Source organism: Loxodonta africana, chromosome 18 (assembly GCF_030014295.1).
Source record: "Loxodonta africana isolate mLoxAfr1 chromosome 18, mLoxAfr1.hap2, whole genome shotgun sequence".
In the NCBI taxonomy this organism is placed as follows: domain Eukaryota; kingdom Metazoa; phylum Chordata; class Mammalia; order Proboscidea; family Elephantidae; genus Loxodonta; species Loxodonta africana.
In genome coordinates this window covers 19,693,424-19,716,940 of record NC_087359.1, presented here as the reverse complement: position 1 = coordinate 19,716,940, position 23,517 = coordinate 19,693,424, and the positions used below count along the sequence as shown (strand labels likewise).

The following is a 23,517-nucleotide window of genomic DNA, read 5'->3' as shown; positions in this document are numbered from 1 at the left end:
CTTCCATCAAGAGCTTGAGGTTGGACTAGGGCGGACTAGGAATATTGAAAGCAGTTGAGTTTCTCCATTGAGAAGAGGCATGGCCAGTAGAAATTGGGTGGATACTCAAGCCATGCAGACTCGAAAGTAGCATAAAGGCTTCAAAATCTGCCTAAGTAGAGTAAGTGCTTTGTTCAGAGTTCAGTCTGGACCAGATTGTGCAGTAAGTAGATTCCAGCAACACTTAGGAATTTAGCGGCACAAAGAAGGTAAACGCAGCAGCTGTTTTGGAGCTGGGAGCAGGACAGGGTTACAGCTGGTCAGGGCAGAGGGGTGGACCAGAGTTTCCGGAGCTGAGCTGGTGTAGGTCAAGGACCAGGCATCCAGGATGTGGCAGGAAAGGCCTAGAAGTCCATGTGCTAGAAAAAAGAGGCCCGAGGTTAGGACCCAAGAACAGGGTGTCAGAGCATCTTAACAAAACCAGAGATTGAGCCCTAAGACGTGAGAGTATTCGGTAAGAAGTAGGACTTGGAGGAGGAGACAGGACATGGAAACTCACCTTGATTGTGAATCACCCTCTTCCGAAGCATCTTAAATGCTCCTTGTTAATGACCAGGAAAGGTTAACAAGTGGGTAGGATGGAAGTTCCAGTTAGGAACCGTCGCTTCAGGGATCCTCACTTTGTCCTGCTCACACCCATCGTTGGTTATGGGACTATCTGGTTAGAACATTTAAAGTTTGTTCGTTCCCCTCACCAGGAAACTGGATTTTTTTAGGTTTTCTAGGAGCATAGCTAAAATAGCATTCAGTCCTGTGAGATAAAGTTTCCTCAGAATAGTGCCAAGAAACTGTTTCGTGTCCTTTCATTGTTTACAGTTCTGTAACTAATACTTGGATTGGTTTGGCAGTTCTGTATCATACAACGTAGAAGTGTAACGTTCTTTGGTGTTTTCAGATATATTTTGACGGAAGACCTGAAGAAACTCAGAATAGATTTGCACCTGAAAAACTTGTAGAACCTGGTCTCTGAAGTCTAGTTGAATCCTTTTTCATTAAACTGTGTTGTGGAAAACACACCGTCACTAGAGGCAGAGGTGTTTGCGATTTCTCTATATGTCTCTGTGATCACACCATACTCTGGCAGTGTCATGGGGTACATTCTGGGCAAGGGGCTCAGAAAGCTAGGAGCAGAACTTGGAACAGGGATGTAACAAGCTAGGGTGGGTCTGCAGTTAGCCAGGGGAGTTCAGGAAGGGCGCGTTTTAGAGACCAGAGCACAGCTGAAGGCAGCAGTCAGAGAAAAAAGAGCGTGTGAGTAACTTGCAGCCGAGGACGTGAGGGATGAGTCATACGGCTGGGATTCAGACTGTGCTGGGGGATGGACAGAACCTTTTAGAAGTATAGGCACTGTGCGAGGATTCTCAGCCATTGTATAGAGAGTGGAGCCATTGGTTACTGTAGGCTTAACTGGAAGTTGGGTTTGAAACCTGAGGGCGTTAACGCTGGCCGGTGAAAGGCAATATCTAGGAGTTGAGGCGGCAGAGGCTGTGGCAGTGTGCTGGCAGCCCTGGGCCCACAGATACTGAGCCCAAGAGTAGGAACCCAGCCAGGCTGTAAGGGATATGGATGAGAACCCAGAGTGCCCGGGCAGCAGGCAAGAAGACATTGAACAAAGCAGTAATAGGACTTCTGTGGGTATTGAGCTGGCCGCCTGTAGGCCACGGGCTGCTTAGATGATCCCTGCCCAGGGTCTGACTGACAGGTTTGGCTGAACCCAGCACTGGGTTTGGGTTTTTTGGGTATAGCTGGATATAAACAGGCTCAACTGACTAGAGAAGAAGCCACTGGCCTGGGAGCCCCATGGTTCCCGACATTGCTGAGAACGTGGCTGTACAATTGCAGTCTTCACAGAGTTGTTTCTCCCCATTTTTTTCTACAGATTTTTCCCGAGATAAATGAGTTACGTCGTGCTTGTTTGGTATTCTCACCTGCTTGCAAGAGAATCATCTTCTGTGTAATTTCTTGGAAGCCAGCATGGTTCTTTTGTTATTTAACATAATGGTGATAATTTGAGTGGTATTTTTTACACCCACAGCAACTTTTCCCACACCTGCTGAAACCTGTCATAAATGTTTGCTTAATTTATCCTTTATTCCGTTGAGCTGGTGAACCAGCAGTAATAGAGAATATCTGCCTGTCATCAAACATGGAGAAAAGTAGTGTAGGGAAAATGTGAATAAGTAGCATAAGCCCTTCTTCCCGGTTCTGTTTCAGTTATTCATTTATTAAACATAAATAAGAAATGTTCGCCAGTCACTCATAGTGACAGCAACAACAATAGTGATGGGATAATAGACAAGTAAGGAGCCCTGGTGGCACGATGGCTGCTTGGCTGCTAACTGAAAGGTAGGCAGTTCAAACCCACCCAGCAGCTCCACCAGAGAAAGACCTGGCGATCTGCTTAGAAAACCCCATTGGTCAATTCTGCGGGTCACCGTAAGTCGGAATCAGCTCAGCGGCACCCAGGAACATCAACAAACATGTTGACTGTAGATGTAATAACGTGTAGCAGTGTTGTTGTTGTCGTTAGGTGCCGTTGAATCAGTTTTGACTCATAGTGACCCTGTGTACAACAGAACAAATACTACTTGCTCCTGCTCCATTCTCACGATCGTTGCTGCGTTTGAGCCCATTGTTGCCACCACTGTGTCGACCTGTCTTGTTGAGGGCCTTCCTCTTTTTCGCTGATCCTCTGCTTCACCAAGGATGATGTCCTTTCCCAGGGACTGGTCCCTCCTGATAACATGTCCAAAATATTGTGCAGGGGAATCTTGCCATCCTCCCTTCTAAGGAACATTCTGGAAGTACTCCTTCCAAGACAGATTTGTTCGTTCATCTGGCAGCCTGTGGTATATTCAGTATTCTTCACCAACACCATAATCGAAAACTCATGGCAGTAGTTAGTACTTTAGTAGTAGAAAGTCGTGTTTTTTACTAAAATGGTTAGCAGATGACAGAAGATATAAACAAGTCATCTCATTAAGGATGTACCCAGAAACCCCAAACCTGGTGCTGTTGAGTGCATTCTGACTCACAGTGACCATATAGGACAGAGTAGAACTGCCCCATAGGGTTTCCAAAGCTGCAAATCTTAATGGAAGCAAACTGCCACATCTTTCTCCTGTGGAGCGGCTGGTGGATTCGAACCACCGACCCTTTGGTTAGCAGCCAAGCGCTTTAACCACTGCACCACCAGGGCTTCTTTAAGCATGTAGATGGACCAGTATATTCATGGATTCGATATATTCATCACATCAAGAATATGTATCATTCCTCATCCCCAGGGACTCCCTCAGGCTTCAGGGAACATTTATCTAACCAGGAATTGATTGCTTTGACTTTCAGCACTTAGAGTTCACCTGCAGTCCAAAGTAAACCTCGTTGATCTGCCTTTTCCTGAGGCCTAGCCCTGGAAACCTTTAGCACAGAAATGTTGGGGAAGGGGATGAATTGACACGAACCATCACAGTGACTTCTGTTTGGAACCGTAGTTCCTTTGTTGGAAAGACGTTCGACTGATAGAAGGATCTTGGAACCCCTGACCAGGCTTACAACCGCCAGCTTCTCTCTAATGAGGCTCTTGGGAGCTCTACAGAAAGGTGAGGCTGGAACTGTTGACTGTTGTGTTCTATTGCTGGTTCCAAGCATTTGGAGAAAATTCTCTTATTTCAGCCATGACTGTTAGAGTAAGGCTAAAGAAAAGAGAGAGAGAAAAAAAAGTCGTCTGTTTTTGTCTTGGAGTTTGACATAATGGAAGGTACCAAGGATAATATGATAATATAATAGCTACTGTTTATTGAACAGCTTTCATTTCTTAATTCCTGTCCCCTGCCTCTCTCTGCCAACCTTCCCCGTCTCTGCCTTGCCCACGTTGAGATGCCTTATTCCCAAGCCACCCAGACCCTCAAGTTAACCAACCATATCAGTCTCCTCTCCACTAAACATTTTAGCCAAGTTCCCAAAAAACAAGAGTAATTTGAATTTTACTAAAGTTAAGATCTTCTGGATTTTAACCTTTTCATCTGTTTAAAATATATACATATACATATACATGGTGGCTTAGTCTAGATTCTGAGATATTTTCCAGATCCTTATATTACGTGTTCTAACTATGTCCGCTCTTTGAATTACAGTGCCGTCACCCGAGCTAACTGGGATGACGTGTGTAGTTCACAGGTGGTGGCCCCTAGGTTACGGGTCACTGTAACAAATGCGTTTCTTTTTAAACAGGGTGGACCAGGTACAGCAGCACCTTCAAGGGGAGCGCCGTCGGTGGCATCACGGTGCTCTTTACAGGATACCTCGTCCTCTGTTGTAGCTGGAGCTTCAGGCATCTGAGTAAGCCTTTCTGTATTTTTAGCCTAAATTACAGGTCATGTCCCCTTATAGGGACCTCCAAGGGATTCTCTGGATGGCTTTTTATTTTACAGTTTTGCAGTGCCTGGCATGCCCCAGTGAATGAGCTATTGCCTGGAGCCCTGGGGTTTCTTATTAGAGGTTTTGGTTATAATGGCCTTTATAAGCTTGACTCAAATTTACATAGTTACTCTTGGTGCTCCATTTCACGGTGTCACTGGAGATCTGGTTGTCGTGTGTTTTATGGTTAAAGCTGTTTCCCTGCTAGAAGATCAGGGCTCGTCCCCTTGGTGATTTTTTAACTCCTGCCTAAGAACCCCTTTTTAGAATCAAAACCAAACAGCTCTATTGTACCCCAAAGAGAGGAGGAGAAACAGACTAGAGCTGCCACTCATCAATGTGTGTAAGGCCTCATCTACTCTTAACATTAAAGAAAAAAAAAACCCTTTTCCTTGTAAGTTTCTGCTTGCTCCAAGACTTACCACAAGGAAAATGCCTGGATTTTATTTCTCTTTTAGGCCCAGGTAACTTTTGTTCATTTTAACTTTTAAAGTGTGATGTTATGAAAGTTTTTCCTTAGCCAAACCCATTGCCATAGAGTCGATTCCAACTCACAGCAACCCTATAGGACAGAGGAGAACTGCCCCTTAGGGTTTCCAAGGCTGTAATATTTATGGAAGCAGACTGTCACATCTTTCTCCTGTGGAGCAGCCAGTGGCTTTGAATCATTGATGTTTCAGTTAGCAGCCGAGTGCTTTAACCACTGCACCACCAGGGCTCCTTATATCCTTATCAGGGTATCAAAAAAGCCCAGACATTTTCATGTGAAAACTTTGGTGTGAAAGTACAATTAGATAACCAAGAGCACTAAAAAACCGAAACCAAACCCACTGCCGTCAAGTCAATTCCGACTCATAGTGACCCTATAGAACAGAGCAGAACTGCCCCATAGAGTTTCCCAGGAGCGTCTGACAGACTCGAAGTGCGGACCTCTTTGTTAGCAGCCAAAGTACTTAACCACTACACCACCAGGGTTTCCAGTAAAAACCCATTGCCGTCGAGTTGATTCCGACTCATAGTGACCCTATAATTCACAAACTGGATGAGACTTCTAAAAAGTCAAGATTTGACTCCATTTGTATTTTCTGGCTCATCCTGCACTTCATGACAAGGAAGGGCAGATCCAGCAGCAACCTCCAGATGCCGAGTGGTATGGCCTCGCCGCTCTCTCGTGGCCTGCACCTGGTCATGGTTGACAGAGAGGAGTTGCACTGCATAAGTGGAGAGGCCCGACCCAGGTCACCGTCCCCACAGGGAAAAGGCCTTAAGTGTCAACGGATTGAAAGCAATCATGTTGTTTTAGACCCAGTTATTTTTTACATCTTTAAATTGAAAGTCAGGAAAGTGAAGTAGAAACTTCTCATTATGCCTAAGACTTTTCATTCTAAGCTTACAAAACCAAAGCGTAGCAGAACGATCTGTAGAGGCAAGAGCTAGAAGCAGTTACTAGAAATGGCCTCGTGGAGCCTGACCTCTGTCTCTCTCTGTCCAAAGAGCTGCCACGCTGGCGTAAGTCGTGCTGACCGGGACGCCACTTAAAGCTGTGGACCCCCCAGGAGGGTGCGGCGGAGACAGTCACAAACAGCTTAAAATTGTATTGGGACAGGGAGAGGAGAGAAAAGAATAAAATTATTGGAATCTGAAATGGTTCTGTAGGAAGCAGATTTTTTATGTGGACAGATCTGGTTCTGTCTGGCTGTTTCTTTGGCCTGCTCTCAAAAGCAACTGAGAATTACTGGAAAAGCTTCCGTTTTATTTAATCGTAAAGGCTGATGTTATTCAAGGAGACCCAAAGATGACTAGGTTCACCATTAAAATTTTTACATAACTGTCTCTCAATTCTCGGTAAAAACAGATACCTCACTTTTAAATCTTTTTCCTCAAAATTGTCCTCTAAACTTTGGTTTTGCACCATTCATCTAACACTAGATTGCAGATATACTGATATGACATGGTCTTGAATTGGTAGGAAATTAGTACGTATCAGGCCTTCCCCTTGGGGATGGTTAGGCTCTTTTGGGTCCTTGACCAGGTCTTGACAGGGATGAGGCACAGAAGCCCGAGGACGGAGTAAGGATGGGATAAGAGTTGCATGTGAGCCTATGAAAAACCCTTACAAATATTCCTTAAGCTGATGGACGTGAAATTGCACACTAAGCAGAATATGAATCACCATTTATAGATCTTAAGTGAATGTAAGAGATAGTGAACAAATAGTTTGTATTTGTTATCTCTTCCTGGAAACTTCAGAGTCCCACTCTTATCCCTCCTCAAAAGAATTTCGGTGAAATACTTAGAAACCCAAACAGCAAACCCAGCGCTGTCGGGTCAATTCCGACTCATAGCAACCCTATAGGACAGAGTAAATCTGCCCCATAGAGTTTCCAAAGAGCGCCTGGCGGATTCAAACTGCCGACCCTTTGGTTAGCACTTAACCACTACGCCACCAGGGTTTCTGAAATACTTACAAATCCCTGTAAATTCTGTGTCTCTTGGCCCCATCAAAATATTTGGTACCTTTCAAATTTTATGACTTCTACTTTGGTGCCTGAGGCAGAGAGTAAATTAGACACTTGAAACAGGAACTTTAACCTAGCCTAGAGAGCATAGATAGATAACCGTTTCTCCAACCCTCTTCTCAACACACGGGCTCAGTTACATAGTCTTAGCTTTGCCTGTGGCAGCCTCATGCCAGAAGACACGAGTCCAGCCCTTTTTATGGCGCAGCTCCTTCAGACCTGCAAAAAAACAGGAGTGCCATCCCAAAGCCAAGATTTATTTACTCATGCATAACTTCCTTTTATCTTCCCAAAACTTGAATTTTGTTGCACCTCCTGCTTTGTCTACATTTTCTAGTCCCAGTCCCCCGTTCTCTCTCTCTAATTATGCCCAGTGGGAGTAATTTAATTCTGCAACAGATTCTCATGGTTAAGGAAAACATTTTCAGAAGTATATCCCTATATACTGGAATTCTACCTAAGGAAAAAGTCATGGCTGAGGGAAGGAGTACTGCATTTGGTTATTTTAGTTTAATAGTACTGAGGACTTCATGGAAACCTCAGCAGCTGTCCCTTTTCCTTTTGGAAGGACTTTGTGCCCATTCTCTGTAAATGCCCTGTAAGAGAGACACCTGGGCACTCTTCCTTGTTGCTCCTTCCTTTCCCTTTCTCTTGAGCAAGGGCAGCAAAGTGCCAAGGCCTGAAGGCCAAATCCAGCCCACTGCCTGTTTTTGTAAATAAAGTTTTATTGGAATGCAGGCCTGCTTATTCATTTAGGTATTAACTGTGGCTGCATTCACACTGCAATGGCAGAGTTGAGTAGTTGTGACAGAAACCATATGGCCCTTTACAAACAAAGAACTGGCAAACCCTGCCCTACAGTAATGATACCTCAGGCTCTTCAAGGGCTATGGAGTAATGGAAAAAAAACTGGGGGTCGCTGCTCTCACACCTTCTGGGTTAGGAGACAGTTTTAAATAGGAGAAGCCTTTCTTGACTTGTCTCCAGTACCTTAGTGCCCTGTGTGGCCCCCTGAACGACCCAGGACCCCCTAGCTAATTCTACCCTTTGCTGCCCTTTCCAGAGAAGAGCCTGTGAGGAAATCATTCCCCCTCACCACTTCTCTTCCCTTGACACTTTTTTTAATTTTCATCATCCAAGGCTCTAGGTATCCTACAAGATGTCCTGATTCCTCCCATCTCAGCTACGATCAGTAGGAAATCAAATGCTCTATCAGGTGGGCAGAGAGAAGTTTTTGGAGAAATACACATTTCGGTACCTTGTAGCCCCCATGGGATCATGGAATGTAGCAGGAAAGGGCAGGATAATTTAGCTGATTTCTTTCAGTTAGTTGCTGAGAACTGATTCTCCACCAAAATGTTGTGGCTGAGTTTTAGGAGCCTTCTAAAACATCTCCAGATTCTGAAGTAACTGGGTAATGTCCCCAGAGCAAGGAGGGAAAGGTTTTCTTATCTGCTCATGGCTGTCCTGTGGTTGCGAAAATAATTGAAGAGCTTTTTATCAAGTTTTTTTTGTTTTTTTTTTTAAGATTTTGTTTTTTACATTTTATTGTATTTTAGGTGAAAGTTTTGTAAATTCGTTCCCTTTTAACAATTTTTGTACAGCTTGTTCCCTGACATTGGTTACATTTTCACAGTGTGTGAGCATTGTCTTTATTTCCATTCCATTTGTTCTGTTTCCATTGATCTAGCTTCCCTGCCCCTCCTTATCTTATCTGTGTTTTAGGGTGGATGTTGACTGTTTGGTGTCCATACAGTTGGTTATTTATGGGAGAACAGTACTCACTGGTGATAGCGTTTCTTTCCAAGTCAATCTGTTATTTGGATGAAAGGTGACCACCAGGAGTGGCTTCAGGTCCAAGTCCAAAGGTTTAACAAGTCCTTTAAGGATCTTTATAATGTTCAAAATCGTTGAAGTGAGTTGTTGAGATGAGTTTATAACTGATTGGTTCTTTTCCTAGATTCAGATCCAGACAAACTCAGCATGATCAAGGAATAAACCTCACAGCTCCAGTTTGCTCTATTGATGCAAACTTGCCTTATGAGGATACTTTCATTATTCATACATGCAAATACACCCAATCACGTGCATGACCTGGCTGATTAAAGGCTTTCTGTAGAACGACTAGAGGCTCTTTCCAAACTGGGTGTAGACGAGTGGGAATTTTGCTGCCTGCAGAAGCCAGTGGGCTTCAAGAATAAGGCTGGAGTCACCCCGCGTCCCTTCACAAAGCCAAGGGGAAAAGACGGTGTTTTAGTCATCTAGTGCCATTAGAAAGAAATACCACAGGTGGATGGCTTCAACAAAGAGAAGTTTATTTTCTCACAGTCTAGTAGACTAGAAGTCTAAATTTAGGGTCTCAGCTCCAGGGGAAGGCTTTCTCTATGGGCTCTGGAGGAAGGTCCTTCTTGTCAATCTTCTCCTGGACTAGGAGCTTCTCTGGCAGGAACCCCGGATCCAAAGGACGTGGTCTGCTCCTGGTGCTTCCTTCTTGGTGGTATGAGGTCCCTCTCTCTGCTGGCTTCCCCTTTTATCTTTTGAGCGATAAAAGGTGGTGCAGGCCACACCCCAGGGAAACTCCCTTTCCTTGGATCAGGGATGTGACCTGGTAAGGGCCTTACAATCCCACCCTAATCCTCTTTCACGTAAAAGTACAATCACAAAATGGAGGACAGTCACACAGTACTGGGAATCATGGCCTAACGAAGTTGATACACATTTTGGGGGGATACATAATTCAGTCCATGACAGAGGGCAAGAAAGCCTTTAGCCTGACTTACCATTGGAAACAGTCTCCTCTAGTCTCTGTCTTAAAATCCTGCTGCACCTCCTCTGTGGGGCCGGCAGGAGCTTCCCCAGGTAAGCCACAAGTCTCCCAGCCGCGTGCACAGACATTCCTTGTACCTGTCCACACAAGCGCTCCACAGCACCTTCCTGTCCGTCCTTGGGAAGAGACGTGGTGACACCCGGGCTGCTGGCGTCCCTGAGAAGGCTTAGGGCGGAGGTCCCGTTGGGGGTGCATGCAGTGTTTTCGGTGGAGCACCTGCTGCTACCTGCCTTACTCTCAACCTGAGTATGCACAGCCGAGATACCAAGTCTACTGGGAAAAGTACATTTTTTAATAACGCTTTAAAATATTTCACTATTAAAAATAAAAACATTTGCCAGGGTAGAGAAGGGGAGAGGGTTGACACATCACAGGGTTGGCAATCAGTGTCACAAAACAATATGTATTAATTGTTTAATGAGAAACTAATTTGCTCTGTAAACTTTAACCTAAAGCACAATAAAGATAAATAAAATCCTTCTGTTGTATTATCAGTGAGATGTGTTTTACTTTCTGGGAAAGCCTGCCCGCTGCACTGTTCTTATCAGTCCTGTTTTTCTCCTGGTTTAGAGATTGCTCTATCAGCTCGCCACCCTCAGGGCCTCCCCTCCCACCTCATTACCACTGTTCCCCCCAAACAATACTACTCTGGTCTGATCATTTGTCTCCCTGACGCTCACCTCTTAAATAGGGGTGTGTCCTGGAACAAGCTAATTTATTGGTGCCTCATTTGTCCAGACTGTAAAGTGAGGATAATTATAGCTCCCTTGCAGTGATTTGGTGAGAGTAGAAGTCTTGTAGCTGCCATTTCTGGCACGGTCTGACAAATAGTAGGAACTCAATAGCAGTAAATAAATGTTCTAAATCCGTTTATGGTGCCGTACACTACATACAAATTCTGAACTTGAACCAAGTAAGAGAGGCCCCACCACAGCCCACGCCACCCTTGAGCCCAGCTAACACTTGGGTGCCTGTTTGGTGCCAGGTGCTGTGCAGAGCTCATTGCAGCATCTTTTTTCCATCCAACAACGCTGTGGGGTGGATGCTTTCACTGTGTGCATTCTACAGAGTGAGGAAACTCATCACATAGCATAGCACAGTGGAGCTGGGATTCATAGCCCCCAAATATGGCTCCTGGCCTGCATTATTTTAGACTGCCTTCCCCCTTCCCCTACAGCTCCAGGCAGGGCAGGCCACTGTCTGCATCTGCCACAGGCAGGGTGGCTATTTCTACTTCTTGCCTTAGATAGTTGCGCTTCCCCGAATTCCTCTAAAAGGCTCAGCTTAGCCTCCATGCGCCTTTCCCAGTGGATTCCACTGCATTGGTCATTGGCCTACGTAATGGCATAGACAGCATCATGTTAAATGACCCATGTCAGTGTACCTTCTCTCCCCAGGATACACCTTTTCTGTACCACCCATCTCCCCATCATAGCCCCGCATAAGCCATGTACAAAAATATATTCTTAAATGAGCCATGCAAAGAAGCAGCTGTCATGCTAAAGAAAACCATTCGATATAATTGCCATTTGATGGCAGCACGTGAGGCTGTATGCACAAGAACTGCCATGTGCAGCCCAGAATTGACTAGCAGCGCAGGAGCTGAGCAGAGCAGAATGATCACGTATTTCCCATACACCCTAGCTCTGGGTTTTACCTATATCTTGCTCCCCCACTTCACGGATAACTTGTTCCTGCCACAGTCGCTCGATCTGCCTTTGGTTCTGTCGTATTTTTAGTGGTTCACTCACTCACAGCGTAGAAGGAGGTAAGCCTAAGTGTAGCGGGCTGCTTCTGCACCTCGTGTCCTGTTTTGGCTGGCAGTGTGCTCACTCTGGAACGTTGGGAACAGAGGACCCCATAAGATGACCACTGGGTATCTTCACTAGTGGGTCTTCCAGTTCCCCAAACCACGGACTACTTTTTGATAAGTCCTACCAGGTGGGTATTAACTGCACTTACTAGCATAATGGCCCATTTTTCGACATTAAAAGGGAAAAAGATAATGGCATGACATTTTCTGTAAATTTAAATCCCAAGAGAAAACGCCTGAACTGTCCAGGGAGCCATAGGGGATAGCTGGCTTTCTAAGGAACGTGATGGTTTCTGCGCATAAATGAGGCTACGTTTCAGGCCTGAGAGGGACCTCGAGATTGGAGACCAGTGTTAAGTATCCCAGAGAACAAGGCTGTGGCCTTTCAAAGGCCAATAAAATCAAATGTAGAAGAAAATGAATGGTTTCTCCTTTCTTCCCTCCTTGTGAAATAACGAATCTCTTGCAGAACAGACAAAGCTCAGGACAATTGAGAAGCTACCCCTTGGAGATGTGATAAAAGTGCTTTTTTTTCCTCCTGATAAACCAGAAGACCCAGAGAGAAAACCAAAGTGCTGCATCCTTCCCTTACCAAAACTGCTCCCAGATCTGAAGATCTAATTCTGTGCAAATAACTGAGAATTAGCAGGCAGCAGAACAGGGGACTGAAAGTGTGTCATCATTAGCCTTATAAAGAAACACACAGTCTTATCTGGCGGGAGATACAAGATCAGGTGCTGAGACTTTGTGTTACAACATTTGGTTTACCTGTATTGCCCCAAAACCAAAAAAAAAAAAAAAAAACAAACCCATTGCCATCGAGTTGATTGCAACTCATGGTGACCTCATGTGTTACAGAGGCGAACTAAGCTCCCTAGGGTTTCCTTGTCTATAACCTTTACAGAGGCAAATCACCAGGCCTCGCTTCTACAGCACCGCTGCAGAAAGGTTGGGAACCGCCAACCTTTCAGTTAGTCGCCAAGAGCAGACAGTTCGCACCACCGAGGGGCCTTACAGTATCCCCCTATTCTCCCTAATTCATGCTCTAGAACTTATAAACTGCAGTACAGTTTTCCTATCTGTTGTAGAGAGGGTGTCGTGTTTTCTTGCAGCTAGCTGGGCAGAGCCACCCCTCCTGGCCCTCAGCAGCAGCAGCCCAGCCCTATCCGCTTTCACACACCCTGTAGCACAAGGCCTTCTGCAGAGCCCTGAGCCCCAGGCAGGAGGCGGGCAGGTTGGGGCCTCATCCGGAGAAGCAAGCACTGTGTCAGGGAGGGCCACTCGGGAGGTGGCTCTACCGCAGAAGCAGGAGGGGCTGAATCCCAGGGCCTGTTTACAGTCTGCTGACAAAGTCAAGTCAGGAACACCTGCTGCAGATACTTGCCGCGTACAGACCTGGCATCTTTACACTGAGGTGGGGGCACAGGCCACACAGGCACGCTTAACCCAGATTTGGAAATGCCTTTCTTTTCCTTTTAATTGCCCAAAGCATATCTTCTGATGAAAGTTCGAAGTGGGCTCGTAAATTCCCCATAGGCATTGAGGATGCTTCCCTGCTGGGGGCCAGCAGGGGTCGCCCTCCTCCATGCCATTGCCATCCCAGCCTCTGGTGCTGGGTTTCTTGCCAGTTAACTGATCTCACCTCTCAGAACTCCGTAGCTGCCCCCAAGGTTCACACTTCTCTTTTGGCCTTTCCAACAAATGACAGCCCAACATCAGCCATCTAGACCTGGGGTCAGCAAACTTTTTCTGTAGACGACCAAACTATAAATGTTTTAGGCTTTGCAGGCCACAGGGTCCATCTCAACTACTCAGCTCTGCCTTTGGGGTGTGAAAGCAGCCAGAGACGACAAGTAAAATGAAGGAGCGTGGCTGCGTTCCAATAAATCAGTTTATGAGTACTGAAGTTTAAATTTCATACAATTTTCACATCACGAAATATTTTGTTTTTTACCCCAACCTATTAAAAATGTAAAAATCAGCCTTAGCTTTCCAGCTGTACAGAAACAGGCCGCAGCCTGGATTTGGCCGTCAGGCTGTAGTTCTTTGATCCCTGAGGTAGGCTCTCACGGGTGTTGGGCATCAATAGAAGAAGTGTCTCCGTAGGGACTGGGCACAACCAGGATAGTGCTGACTCAGAAGATGAATCCAAAGCCGGGTCCCCTTTTTTTGAAGAAACCCACACGTTTTCCAAGGAGAAGGAAAGCCTGGGGCTGGTGAGCTGCAAAGTCCCACCTGAAGCCGTGATCACAGAGGTCGGAAATGGGTCTGAGAGGAACAAGCGCATATGAGTGTCACACACAGTGATGGTGGGTGGTGTCACTGGGGAGTGCTCTGGGCAGGTCATGTGGGAGGGTGAAGGTCCCCTGGGAACAGTGCAGCAGCCACACTAGGGAGCGGCGTTCCCGGGGGGACAGTGAGAAGTGGACTAAACGAGACATCTGCAGGTCCCTGCCTGCACTCACCTTCACGTATCTGGGACTGAATAAAAGCAGGTTCATCTTGGGACTCGGGGGAGGAGAGAGAGAGACAGTTAGCGCCCTGCTCTGGCTTCCTGTGTCCTGCTCATTTACATGCCAAGCACCAGCCTGCGGCAGACTTCCTATTTCAGAGCCCTCAGGGGATGGAGCCCTTATTGTAGCCCCAGAGTGAAGAGTTGCTGAGAATTCTTAGAGGAGGGGGGTATTCAATGTTTCTACTTGTTTCTAGGACCATTTGTGAGGTGATGTGCACCCTTCCACAGACGTGCACCCTTCCACAGCATGAGCCTATGTTCCCGGGCATGGGCTGGAGTTTAGCACGGTCGTTAGCACTGAGTGCTTGGGGTGGGGCGGGCACAGCAAGGCCAGCAGCATGGTGGGCAGGTGCTGGGCAGATACTGGACTTTCCACCCTGGGCCAGTGAAGGTACAGAAGCCTCCTGGTCTTTGAATTTGGTGGCTGAGAAGTTAGAGGGTGGGCCCAGCATTTGGTGGGCACTGGTATTCCAAGGGTCATGCGTACTTACTGTGTAAATTGGCACTTGGGTCCTTCAGGGCAGAAGCCAGCTAAGTAGTTGATACACATCACCCTGTGGATGTGGCGGTATTTGCACAGGGGACCTGCTGGGCAAAGAGGAAATGACCAGGAAGATCTGCTTTAGGACGAGGGGAAACACATGGAAAGGTCCACAGGGAAGGGTATGGACAGTCAGACCCTTACCCATTGCTGTCAAGTCCATTCTGACTCACAGCAACCCTATAGGATAGAGTAGAACTGTCCCATAGGGTTTTCCAAGACTGTAAATCTTTTATGGAAGCACATTGCGACATCTCTGTCTTGTGGAGCCAAGCACTTAACCACTGTGCCACCAGGGTTCATAGGATACCACTTAAATAATTTTTTTTAAAAAACTAGTTGCTGTCAAGTCAATTCTGGCTAATGGCAACCCCACTTGTGTCAGAGTAGAACTGTGACCCACAGAGTTTTCGATGGCTGTGATCTTTCAGAAAGAGATCACCAGGCCTTTCTTCCAAGGTGCCTCTGGGTGGATTCAAACCACCAACCTTTCATCTGTACCACCGAGGGACTCCCTACCCATTTAAAAAACCAAGCCCATTGCCATGGAACTGATTGATCCTCCTGCCCTTTCCATCTAGCCCTGCAGCAGCGCTTCCTAGCCATGTAACTCAGCCGGGAAAAGGAACCTGGGCAGATGTCAGCTGGCAAGTCCTGATGTAGGCAGGGTTGGAAGTGTCACTCTGACATGCCCCATGTCTTGGAGGACTTACATCCAAGTGGACCATTGTTTGCCGCCTTTTATTTATCTCTAGAAAGTATAGAAGGAGCCCTTGTGATGCAACGGTTAAACACTCAGCTGCTAACTGGAAAGTTGGCAGTTCCATCTGTTGGGATTTCAACTCGGGGGGCAGGGGCAGACTCACAGATCCTCATCGGAATACTCCATCACCTGCCAGGAGCCCCCCACCCAGATCGCCTATGCCCCCTCAATGCGCCCCTCCAGTCAAGTCCTCACCGTTCTTGCAGAAACCTTGATCATACCAAGGACAGTCCTGGGTCTTGGAAGCTGGCTTCACATGAAGAAAGGAACACTCCTTATTGTTGCAGTCACCTGAAATGATGCCATTCTTTGTACGTAAGTGGGCTCTGTGTGTGTGTGTGTGTGTGTGTGTTAAAATATACAGGGAAACCTATGAGAGCCAGAACTTAATGGCACTGCCTTGTTTTTCCACCTTTTCTATCACTCTCCATTAAGGATTCTCCCTTGTTTTATTGAGTGGGTTTTCCTTCTCTGACAGGTTTCTGCCTTATATAGGTTCTGCCTTTTGCAGGTTTTACTGTGCATCACACAAAAAAAATTGCTGTTTCAACCAGTCTTCGGTGTACAATTCAGTGACACAAGCAGGCTCGTCTTTATGATACTTCCCCCGTCCCCAAACTGGATTAGCCCCTCACGTACAAACCACTTGCTTTTCTTCTGGTCTTCAGCGGCTTTTTTAAAAAACATCAAGGTCTTTATAACCCATCCTGCAATCTAAGAAGGGTGGACCTTGGTAATAATTTGCTAAGCAGGGCAGGGGTATGAATACACACATCTGGAAGAGTTGGGACAGGCCATACATCCAGAAGGGACCGGACTAGAAGGCAGTTAGAGGCTACCAGAGACAAGGAGACAAGGAGAGACCAGGGAGACCTGGAGCTAGCAGCTAGCGACTCGAGGAGAGATAAGACACTGAGTAGAGATGTTACTATGTGCTTTCATTAAAGCCCTCTCCTTGTCTCTTTGTGGCACCTACACCACTTCCAGAGCCTGGCAGAGCAGTTGTGCCTGGTGAAAATGCCAAGAAGAACAGGGTACTTACTTCAAGGTTGGCACAAGGATGAAAATAGGTACTACACAGGGGGACACCTGTGATTACCCTAAGCGTCTGCTGTAATCTTTCTGTTTATGGATCCCACCAAGACTCCTGTTGAGCTTCTCTGCAGAAGGAGCCAGCCCTGTGGGCACAGGTTTCTTAGGAGGGGTTGTAAGAGCCCTCTGATTTCCCAAAGTTAAGGACCCACAGCTCTAAAGGAGGCACGGGAGAAGATTCAGGCCACTTTTCACCTCACTCAAGTAGAGAATTTGTGACTCTTTCCAATTTTATCCTCCTTAAATTTCAATAATTCAGTGCTTTTCAGGGTTGAAAGGGACTTCATAAAGTATCTACTTGAGTAGTTTTCAAACTATGCTCCAAAGAGATGTATTTTATACATCAAGGTTCTACAAAGCAACGTTTCATATGAAGGATAATACCACTGCTTCCTAAGAGTTTAAAACTGCCATTCTCTTCCCGCCCTCTCATTTCTCAAATGAAGACCCCGGGGCTCAGGGGGCAGATGTCCCGTCTGTTTTCGTCCAGGCTTCCTCGCACTGTTGAAGGGTGGGAGGGCTTGCTCATCACCAGTGTATAGCGCTTGATGGAGTGCTAGCTCTGGGCCTGAGCCTTCTAGGAAGTCAAAGGACATCACCCCTGGGGCTAGGTCAACATTTGATAGGTAGAGATAATGGGAAGCCTGCTCTGCAATGGGGTTGCATTTCTGCCCTGGACTGGATGCACATGTCTGCATTCCTCTCATAGCCAGCAGGTGGCACCAGCTCTTCACCTTCAGTTCTCACCTTCCGGAGACGCCCAATACCCCTTTCAACAGCACAGCCAAGGAACAGCACCAGATAAATACCCTAGACTTCCCAGCCTCCTTTCAGCTGCCCTTTCCCACTCGCGTACTCCCAGCCGTCCTTTTTTTTTCTTTAAAGAAAGCAATTTACTGCCAATAAGAATGATATACCAGCAATCCCAGTTACTGTGGAGTCGATTCTGGCTCATGGTGACCCCACGTATGTACGAGTAGAACTGTTCTCCATAGGTTTTCAGTGGCTGATATTTCAGAAGATCACCAGACCTTTCTTCCAAGGCACCTCTAGGTGGACTTGAGCCACCAGCCTTTCAGTTAGCAGCCCAGCACTTTAACCCTTTGCACCATCCAAGGACTTCAATAAGAATGATATTGAGTAGCATCCGAGGTCCTAAAAGCTTGTGAGTGGTCATCTAAGACACTCCACTGATCTACCCCATCTGAGCACAGGAGAGAGAAGAAAACCAAAGAACACAAGGGAAAGATTAGTCCAAAGGACTAATGAACCACAACTACCACAGCCTCCACCAAACTGAGCCCAACACAACCAGATGGCGCCTGACTACCACCACCAACTGCTCTGACAGGGATTACAATAGGGGGGTCCCCAACAGAGCTGGAGAAAAATGTAGAGCAAATATTCAAACTCTCAAAAAAAGACCAGACCTACTGGTCTGATAGAGGCTGGAGAAACCCCAAGAGTATAGTCCCCTGTCACCCTTTTAACTCAGTACTGAAGTCACTCCTGAAGTTCACCCTTCAACCAAAGATTAGGCAGGCCCATAAAACAAACATAATACATGTAGCTCCACCTTGTATCGTCCAACCCAGGGCAAGGACGAGAAGGCAGGAGAGGACAGGAAAGCTGGATGAATGGAAAAGGGGAACCCAAGGTGGAGAAGGAGAGTTGACACATCGTGGGGTTGGCAACCAATGTCACAAAACAATATGCATATTCATTGTTTAATGGGAAACTAATTTGCTCTGTAAACCTTCATCTAAAGCACAATTTTTAAAAAAGAAAAAAAAAAAGGAGAATGATACTGCCTTTGATATATTGGAGAGAGATATTCATTCATTTGTTCTAAGGACAAAAACACAGACTATGTGTTGTAATCATGAGTTTACACTAATCTGAGTAATTTGAGGCCAGAAGAGGACTTGGTCTTACTCCTCTTGCCATGTTCAGCATGGTACCCAATCCCCAAATGAAAACCAACCAGGGTTTATTAAAGGAGTAAAGAAGTGACAGAGTTTTAAGCGATGACCAAAGGGAGCTGGTCTCCAGACAAACTTGTCCTTTCTTGAAAGGAAAACATGGGCAGTTTGTGAACTGCCAGGGCCCTCACCTCCAAGGAGCAGACAGGAAAGAGAATTTTGACATGGGACACGCCCTTGCTGACTTAGAGGGTGGTTTGCCTTCTTCCCACGTACCCAGGACCCTCCCCACCTGCCTGTAACCACCAATGAGGGACAGCTGCCCGTGGCCCCTGAAGCAGCTCCAGCTACATTGTGGAGCTGAACCTCCTGAGTCAATGGCATCATGGGGAATTTTCCCAGCTCTCTTACTCCAGGCTACTCTTCTTGGAACCCAGTCTGAAAACTACCAGACTAGCTAACCCTGAAGGCTTCTTCCAGCTCTGAGAAGCACCGAGCTGTAGAATTTCATTGAGGAGGAAGAGCCGAAACACATTCACAGATTCCATTCTTGCAGGGTACCTCCAGGTAGACTCGAACTTCAGCCTTTCAGTTAGCAACCGAGCACGTTAACCGTTTGCACCACCTAAGCACTCTGATTCCATTCTTAAAGGAGGTGGAAAGTGGCTGCGTCTTCCCCCAAAATAACCCCTTGGATGACAAAAGAGGGACTTGAGGCCAGAAGGGAAGTAAGATGCCCAGTAGTTCCCAAAGTGCGGTACACATGATAACATAGGGGTGGTACCTCTCAACATCCTGACTTGATATTTACAGTTACCTTTTACTTCTGACCAGGGATACCAGTTTTCCATTGAGGGAAGCAATGTTACTCTTTCTTCTAGAATAAGGGTTAAAAATATCAAGTCGGTTGAAACAACATACAGGTAGTTTGTGGGGACCACAATGGTTTGCAGGTACCACAGTGGTTTGTGGGGACCACAATGCCAACACATTGTAAGCATGGTTCTTGGAGGCCCAGCATTTAAGAATCACCAGCCTGGGCCCCGGGCCTGAGAGATGCCTGTTTGGGGTTCGCCTCCCCTGATGGTCAGTCCCGGGTGTGAGTAGGCAGCACGGAGGGATTCAGTCTTTGATATCAACCCTACACTCTCCTTCTCTTGGGGGTAATGGGGTTGTCTGAGCCTGTGAAGCAGCGGAAGGCGGGAATCACAGAGCACAGGTCCATTTTTTTTCTAGGGGTTTGGAGAAGCAGGCACCTGAGGCTCAGATTTGGCCTCGTTGGCCTCCTGGGAGCCCCCCGTTTCCAGCCTCCCTGCCCTCCCCAGGGCTGGCAGCCTTACCAAACTTGGAGTAGAAGTAGCACTCAGGCATCCTGGCGACGTCATACTGGTGCAGGAAATGGCATTGGTCACCCTTCTTGCACAGCCCCCGCAGCCAGTGTTTGCACACCACTGTTCTGCCGCCGCTGTCATGCCGGAAGGGGCAGCGCTTACCTAGAGACACCAGAGCACCTGCCGGGAGGCCCCACACACCCCCTGAGGGCCTTCCCTGGAGCGTGGGGGCTTCACACCCTAGCTGACCTCCTCTGTCCCCTCCCCCGAGCTCCTGGTGCTGGTTGAAAGCTGCCATTGAGTCAGCCCCCAACTTACGGTGACCCCATGCACAACGCAACAAAACGGAGCCCAGTCCTGTGTCATTTCCACCATTGGTTATCAATCAAACCGTTGTGATCCCTAGGACCTTCGCTGGCTGATTTTTGGAAGCAGATCGCCAGCCTTTCTTCCTAGTCCATCTTAGCCTGGAAGCTCCGCTGAATCCTATTTTGCATCATAGAGCGCACAAGCGTCCACTGACAGATAGGTGGTGGGTGTACATGAGATGTGTTTGCCGAGAATGGAACCCAGGTATCCTGCACGGGAGGTGAGACCTCTACCACTGAACCGCCAGTGCCTCAGGAGCCCTTGGTAGGGGCTAGAATTAGGGGCCAGAGGCAGCAGGAAGGACTCGCTGTGTTCTCAGACAGCTGTTCCACCACACCTTTGCCCAAAAGTTTCTCCCTGCCCACCGCCATCTGTCCCTTCTCTGACTGGCAAGCTGCCAACTGAGTCTCAGGAGCCCAACTGTGCAGGCAGCTCTCTCCTTACGCCCCTGTGGCACTCTGCACAACCTCTCCTCCAGGCTTGTCCTGCAGCTCCAACCCGAGCGGATTTGAATCCCAACACCCAGCATATACTAAGTATTCATTAAGGGCTCATTGGATTCCTGTCTTCAGAAAAACAAACACTATGCTTCCTGATTCTGGAAACACAGTGATGTAAGAGCCAATCTCATAACCATTTAGAAGGAATCTTACATGGAAATGTCATATTTAATTATGTATCCTCTTCCTTAAAATGGCATTGCCACCAGCAGGAAGAGCATCCCAATGCCTAAGTTTCTAAGCAGGCCTGGCCTCATGGTGGGCAACTCTCTCTGATGGAATCTTGATAGGGCCTGGGAAGGTGTTCTCCTTTAATACCCCTATCCCCTGCACTGGGCCATTAACAGGAACCTTGGTGATACAATGGTTAATCACTCAGCTGCTGAGCTTGCTAACCAAAAAGTCGGTGTTGGAACGCACCTGCCGCTCCATGGGAGAATGATGTGGCAGTCTGCTTCCATTAAAGATTAACCTGTTGCTGTTGAGTCGATTCTGACTCATAGTGACCCTAAGAGACAGAGTAGAACTGTCCTGTAGGGTTTCCTAGGCTGTAATCTTTACAGAGGAGCCCTGGTGGCATAGTGGTTAGCAGCTCAGCTGCTAACCAAAAGGTGGGCAGTTCTAATCCACCAACCGTTCCTCAGAAACCCCGATGAGTCAGAATTTATGGCACACAACAACAACCCCACCCGCCTCCCCCAGCCCCCTGCCACCCTTGCCCGTGGACTTGCTTGGGTCTGACCTTCCACGACAACAAGTATCCTGCAAGAGGGCCTCACTATGAACTATGGCTTTAGAGGTGGGACGGGCTGAGCTGAGGAGATGGGGTCTGAGGAGGAATCACTGAGTCCTGATGGAGCAGGGGCGGGGCGGGGCGGGGTGGGGGTCAGGCCTGGCTGCACAATGGGCTGTATCCCTTCTCACCTATCACCAGGCTGGGGGCAAAATAAGGCACGTGGGCAAACAGGGCTCAAGGGCCTCCCAGCTCCCAGGGACAGATTTATTTGGACCCCAAAGCAGGTCCTAAACTGATTGATACTAGCAGAGTTCTTAGCCTGGATCTATTGCCAGGCCTCTGGGAGGCTGGAAAAAAAACAAAACCTGTTGCCCTCAAGTCCAATCCCGCTCACAGCAACCCTATAGGACAGAGCAGAACTGGCCCAGAGGGTTTCCAAAGAGTGGCTGGTGGATTCGAACTGCCGACCTTTTGGTTACCTGCTGAGCCACCAGGGCTCCCCCCGCCTAAAACTGGATGCAAGACTTTTTGGTTTTTTTATGGGGAGAGCCTCTAAGTGTTCCATGAGCCAGAAAAGAAAAAAAGTTAAGAACACCTATGTTTAAGCCAGGCTTCCCCAGCAGGGCTGCATTTGGGGACAGGAGCTTAGGAAGAACACTTTGCTTAACCCAAAGTCCGAGACGGGGAGGAGGGAGAGTGCTGTTGGCAGCCCTTTAGAGACTGTGGCCAGAGCTACCTAGGGCGTAGGGAATGGGTAGGACGATTGACCTGGTCCCACAGAGACTAAGAAGCCAAGGGTTGGCGGGCGGAGGCAGGAGGGGGCACACTCACTTGGCCGGGGCCTCTGAGGACACACAGGCCAGGCCCATAAGCCCTCTGGCACCCCTAGCAAGGCAGGAGGAAGGAGCTGCCCCTTCCTGGTGACTCTGCTTTACCCTCGGACACAGGCTGCTGAGCAGAGAAACACCCACCCACCAATCCTTTGCCTACTAATAATAAAGCTAATATTTTGCCATGCCCCCCAACCAGGTGCAGATTTGACATCTGAGCCAGTGTGGCCCGTGTAGCCTGGACGGCCCCTGATCCCCTGTGTGGCCCAGGCCCACCGGCAACCCTCACTCACCTTTCCCGCAGAGCCCTTTCGTGAAGAAGGTGCACACAGCTGAGCCTGACTCTGAAGGGGAAGGGAGGGAAAGGAGAAGGGAGTTTCCCTGGAGGCCTTCACCCCCATCAGCAAGTCCCACCTAGACCCCCTTGAGGCTTGGGCCTGTGGTCCCCAAATCCAGGCCAGCCTCCGAGCCTCAACACCTCTGCCCCCTAACCCTCACAGGAGAAGGAGAGGACCAAGGCAAGGCCACCCTGGCACCCTGGAAGCTAGTCTGGGCGTCCTAGTTGTAGCTTCTCTGTCTCTACTTCTCTCTGTGTCTCTGTTTGCCCAATCTGGAAAATGGACAACACAGAGCCAGCCCCGTTCTCCCAGAGTCCTGGAAGGGACATAGAGGTGGGGCCTGAGCCCTTAAGAGGAAAGGGGCTAAACTGGGATTCCTAGACGGCAGGCTCAAGCTTCCCACTGCCTAGCTTCCCCCCACCTGCACCCCCAACCCTGTGAGTAGAAAGGAGAACCAGAGAGAAGGGGCCAGGCCACCAGGAGCTGGGCCCCGGGAGGGTCGCGTGCTGCCCACTCACTGTCCATGCCCTGGAAAGGCAGGAGCCCCACACCCTTCTGCATCTCCACATCCTCCTCAAAGGCAAAAGTGAACCGCTGCAGGCCGGCAATGACCTCCTCCATCCCTCAGCTCCTGCTCAGGCTGCTGCAGCTGTGGCGCCCCTACAGGTGGCCCCTATATAGCTCATGCGAGGCCTTAAGGGCCCTGGGGCCAGTGCTGCTCCCTCACCCTTTCTCCCCGAAAGGCTCTCTCAGGTGACCCCAGACAGCTGTCTAGCTGAGGCCGCACAGCAGTGGTGTGCAGCCACCTCACAGCCCACCCAATCTGCAGGTGCAGATGCCCGGGGCCCCCATGCCCCTCACACTACGTCCCTAAGTCCCCCTCCCAGTGCTCACTGGTGGGGAGGGATTAGCAAAGACCCACACACGGCTTATCGCTGAGGGTTACCAAACACACACAGCACCTCA

The 23,517-nt window shown here is 48.1% G+C and overlaps 2 protein-coding genes across 9 annotated transcripts in view; one reads left to right on the top strand and one right to left on the bottom strand.

The window, feature by feature from the left end:
* MTNAP1 (mitochondrial nucleoid associated protein 1) overlaps positions 1-10,776 on the top strand; it is a 15,289-nt gene extending 4,513 nt beyond the window's left edge. For 3 of the 7 annotated variants that reach the window (XM_010596987.3, XM_010596985.3, XM_064270816.1), the window contains exons 4-5: positions 3,531-3,638; positions 4,270-5,943. In XM_010596987.3, the coding sequence (XP_010595289.2) occupies positions 3,531-3,638; positions 4,270-4,646 (485 nt within the window). In that variant the 3' untranslated portion in view covers positions 4,647-5,943. The other 4 variants (XM_010596988.3, XM_023556938.2, XM_064270817.1 and 1 more) reach the window with 4 other exon arrangements.
* Positions 3,630-23,517, bottom strand: CPSF4L (cleavage and polyadenylation specific factor 4 like). 2 transcript variants are annotated; one of them, XM_023556942.2, is made up of 6 exons: positions 23,070-23,517; positions 22,507-22,557; positions 19,788-19,940; positions 15,629-15,724; positions 14,621-14,714; positions 12,407-13,882 (listed from the first exon to the last, which is right to left on the bottom strand). In XM_023556942.2, exons 1-6 carry the CDS (start codon positions 23,170-23,172, stop codon positions 13,750-13,752), a joined length of 630 nt encoding a protein of 209 aa, XP_023412710.2. In that variant the 5' UTR covers positions 23,173-23,517; the 3' UTR covers positions 12,407-13,749. The 2 variants fall into 2 exon arrangements, with proteins under 2 accessions (XP_023412711.1, XP_023412710.2); XM_023556943.2 differs by lacking the exons at positions 12,407-13,882; positions 22,507-22,557; positions 23,070-23,517 and adding an exon at positions 3,630-3,731 and having other exon boundaries at positions 19,788-20,659.

Coding starts and splice junctions, on each gene's coding strand:
- CPSF4L (XM_023556942.2), bottom strand. CDS start 23,172: ATGGAGGAGGTCATTGCCGGCCTGCAGCGGTTCACTTTTGCCTTTGAG. Junction 22,558..23,069: donor GCCTTTCCAGGGCATGGACA/GTGAGTGGGCAG, acceptor CTTCCCCTTCAG/AGTCAGGCTCAGCTGTGTGC. Junction 14,715..15,628: donor TCAAGGTTTCTGCAAGAACG/GTGAGGACTTGA, acceptor TTTGCCCAGCAG/GTCCCCTGTGCAAATACCGC.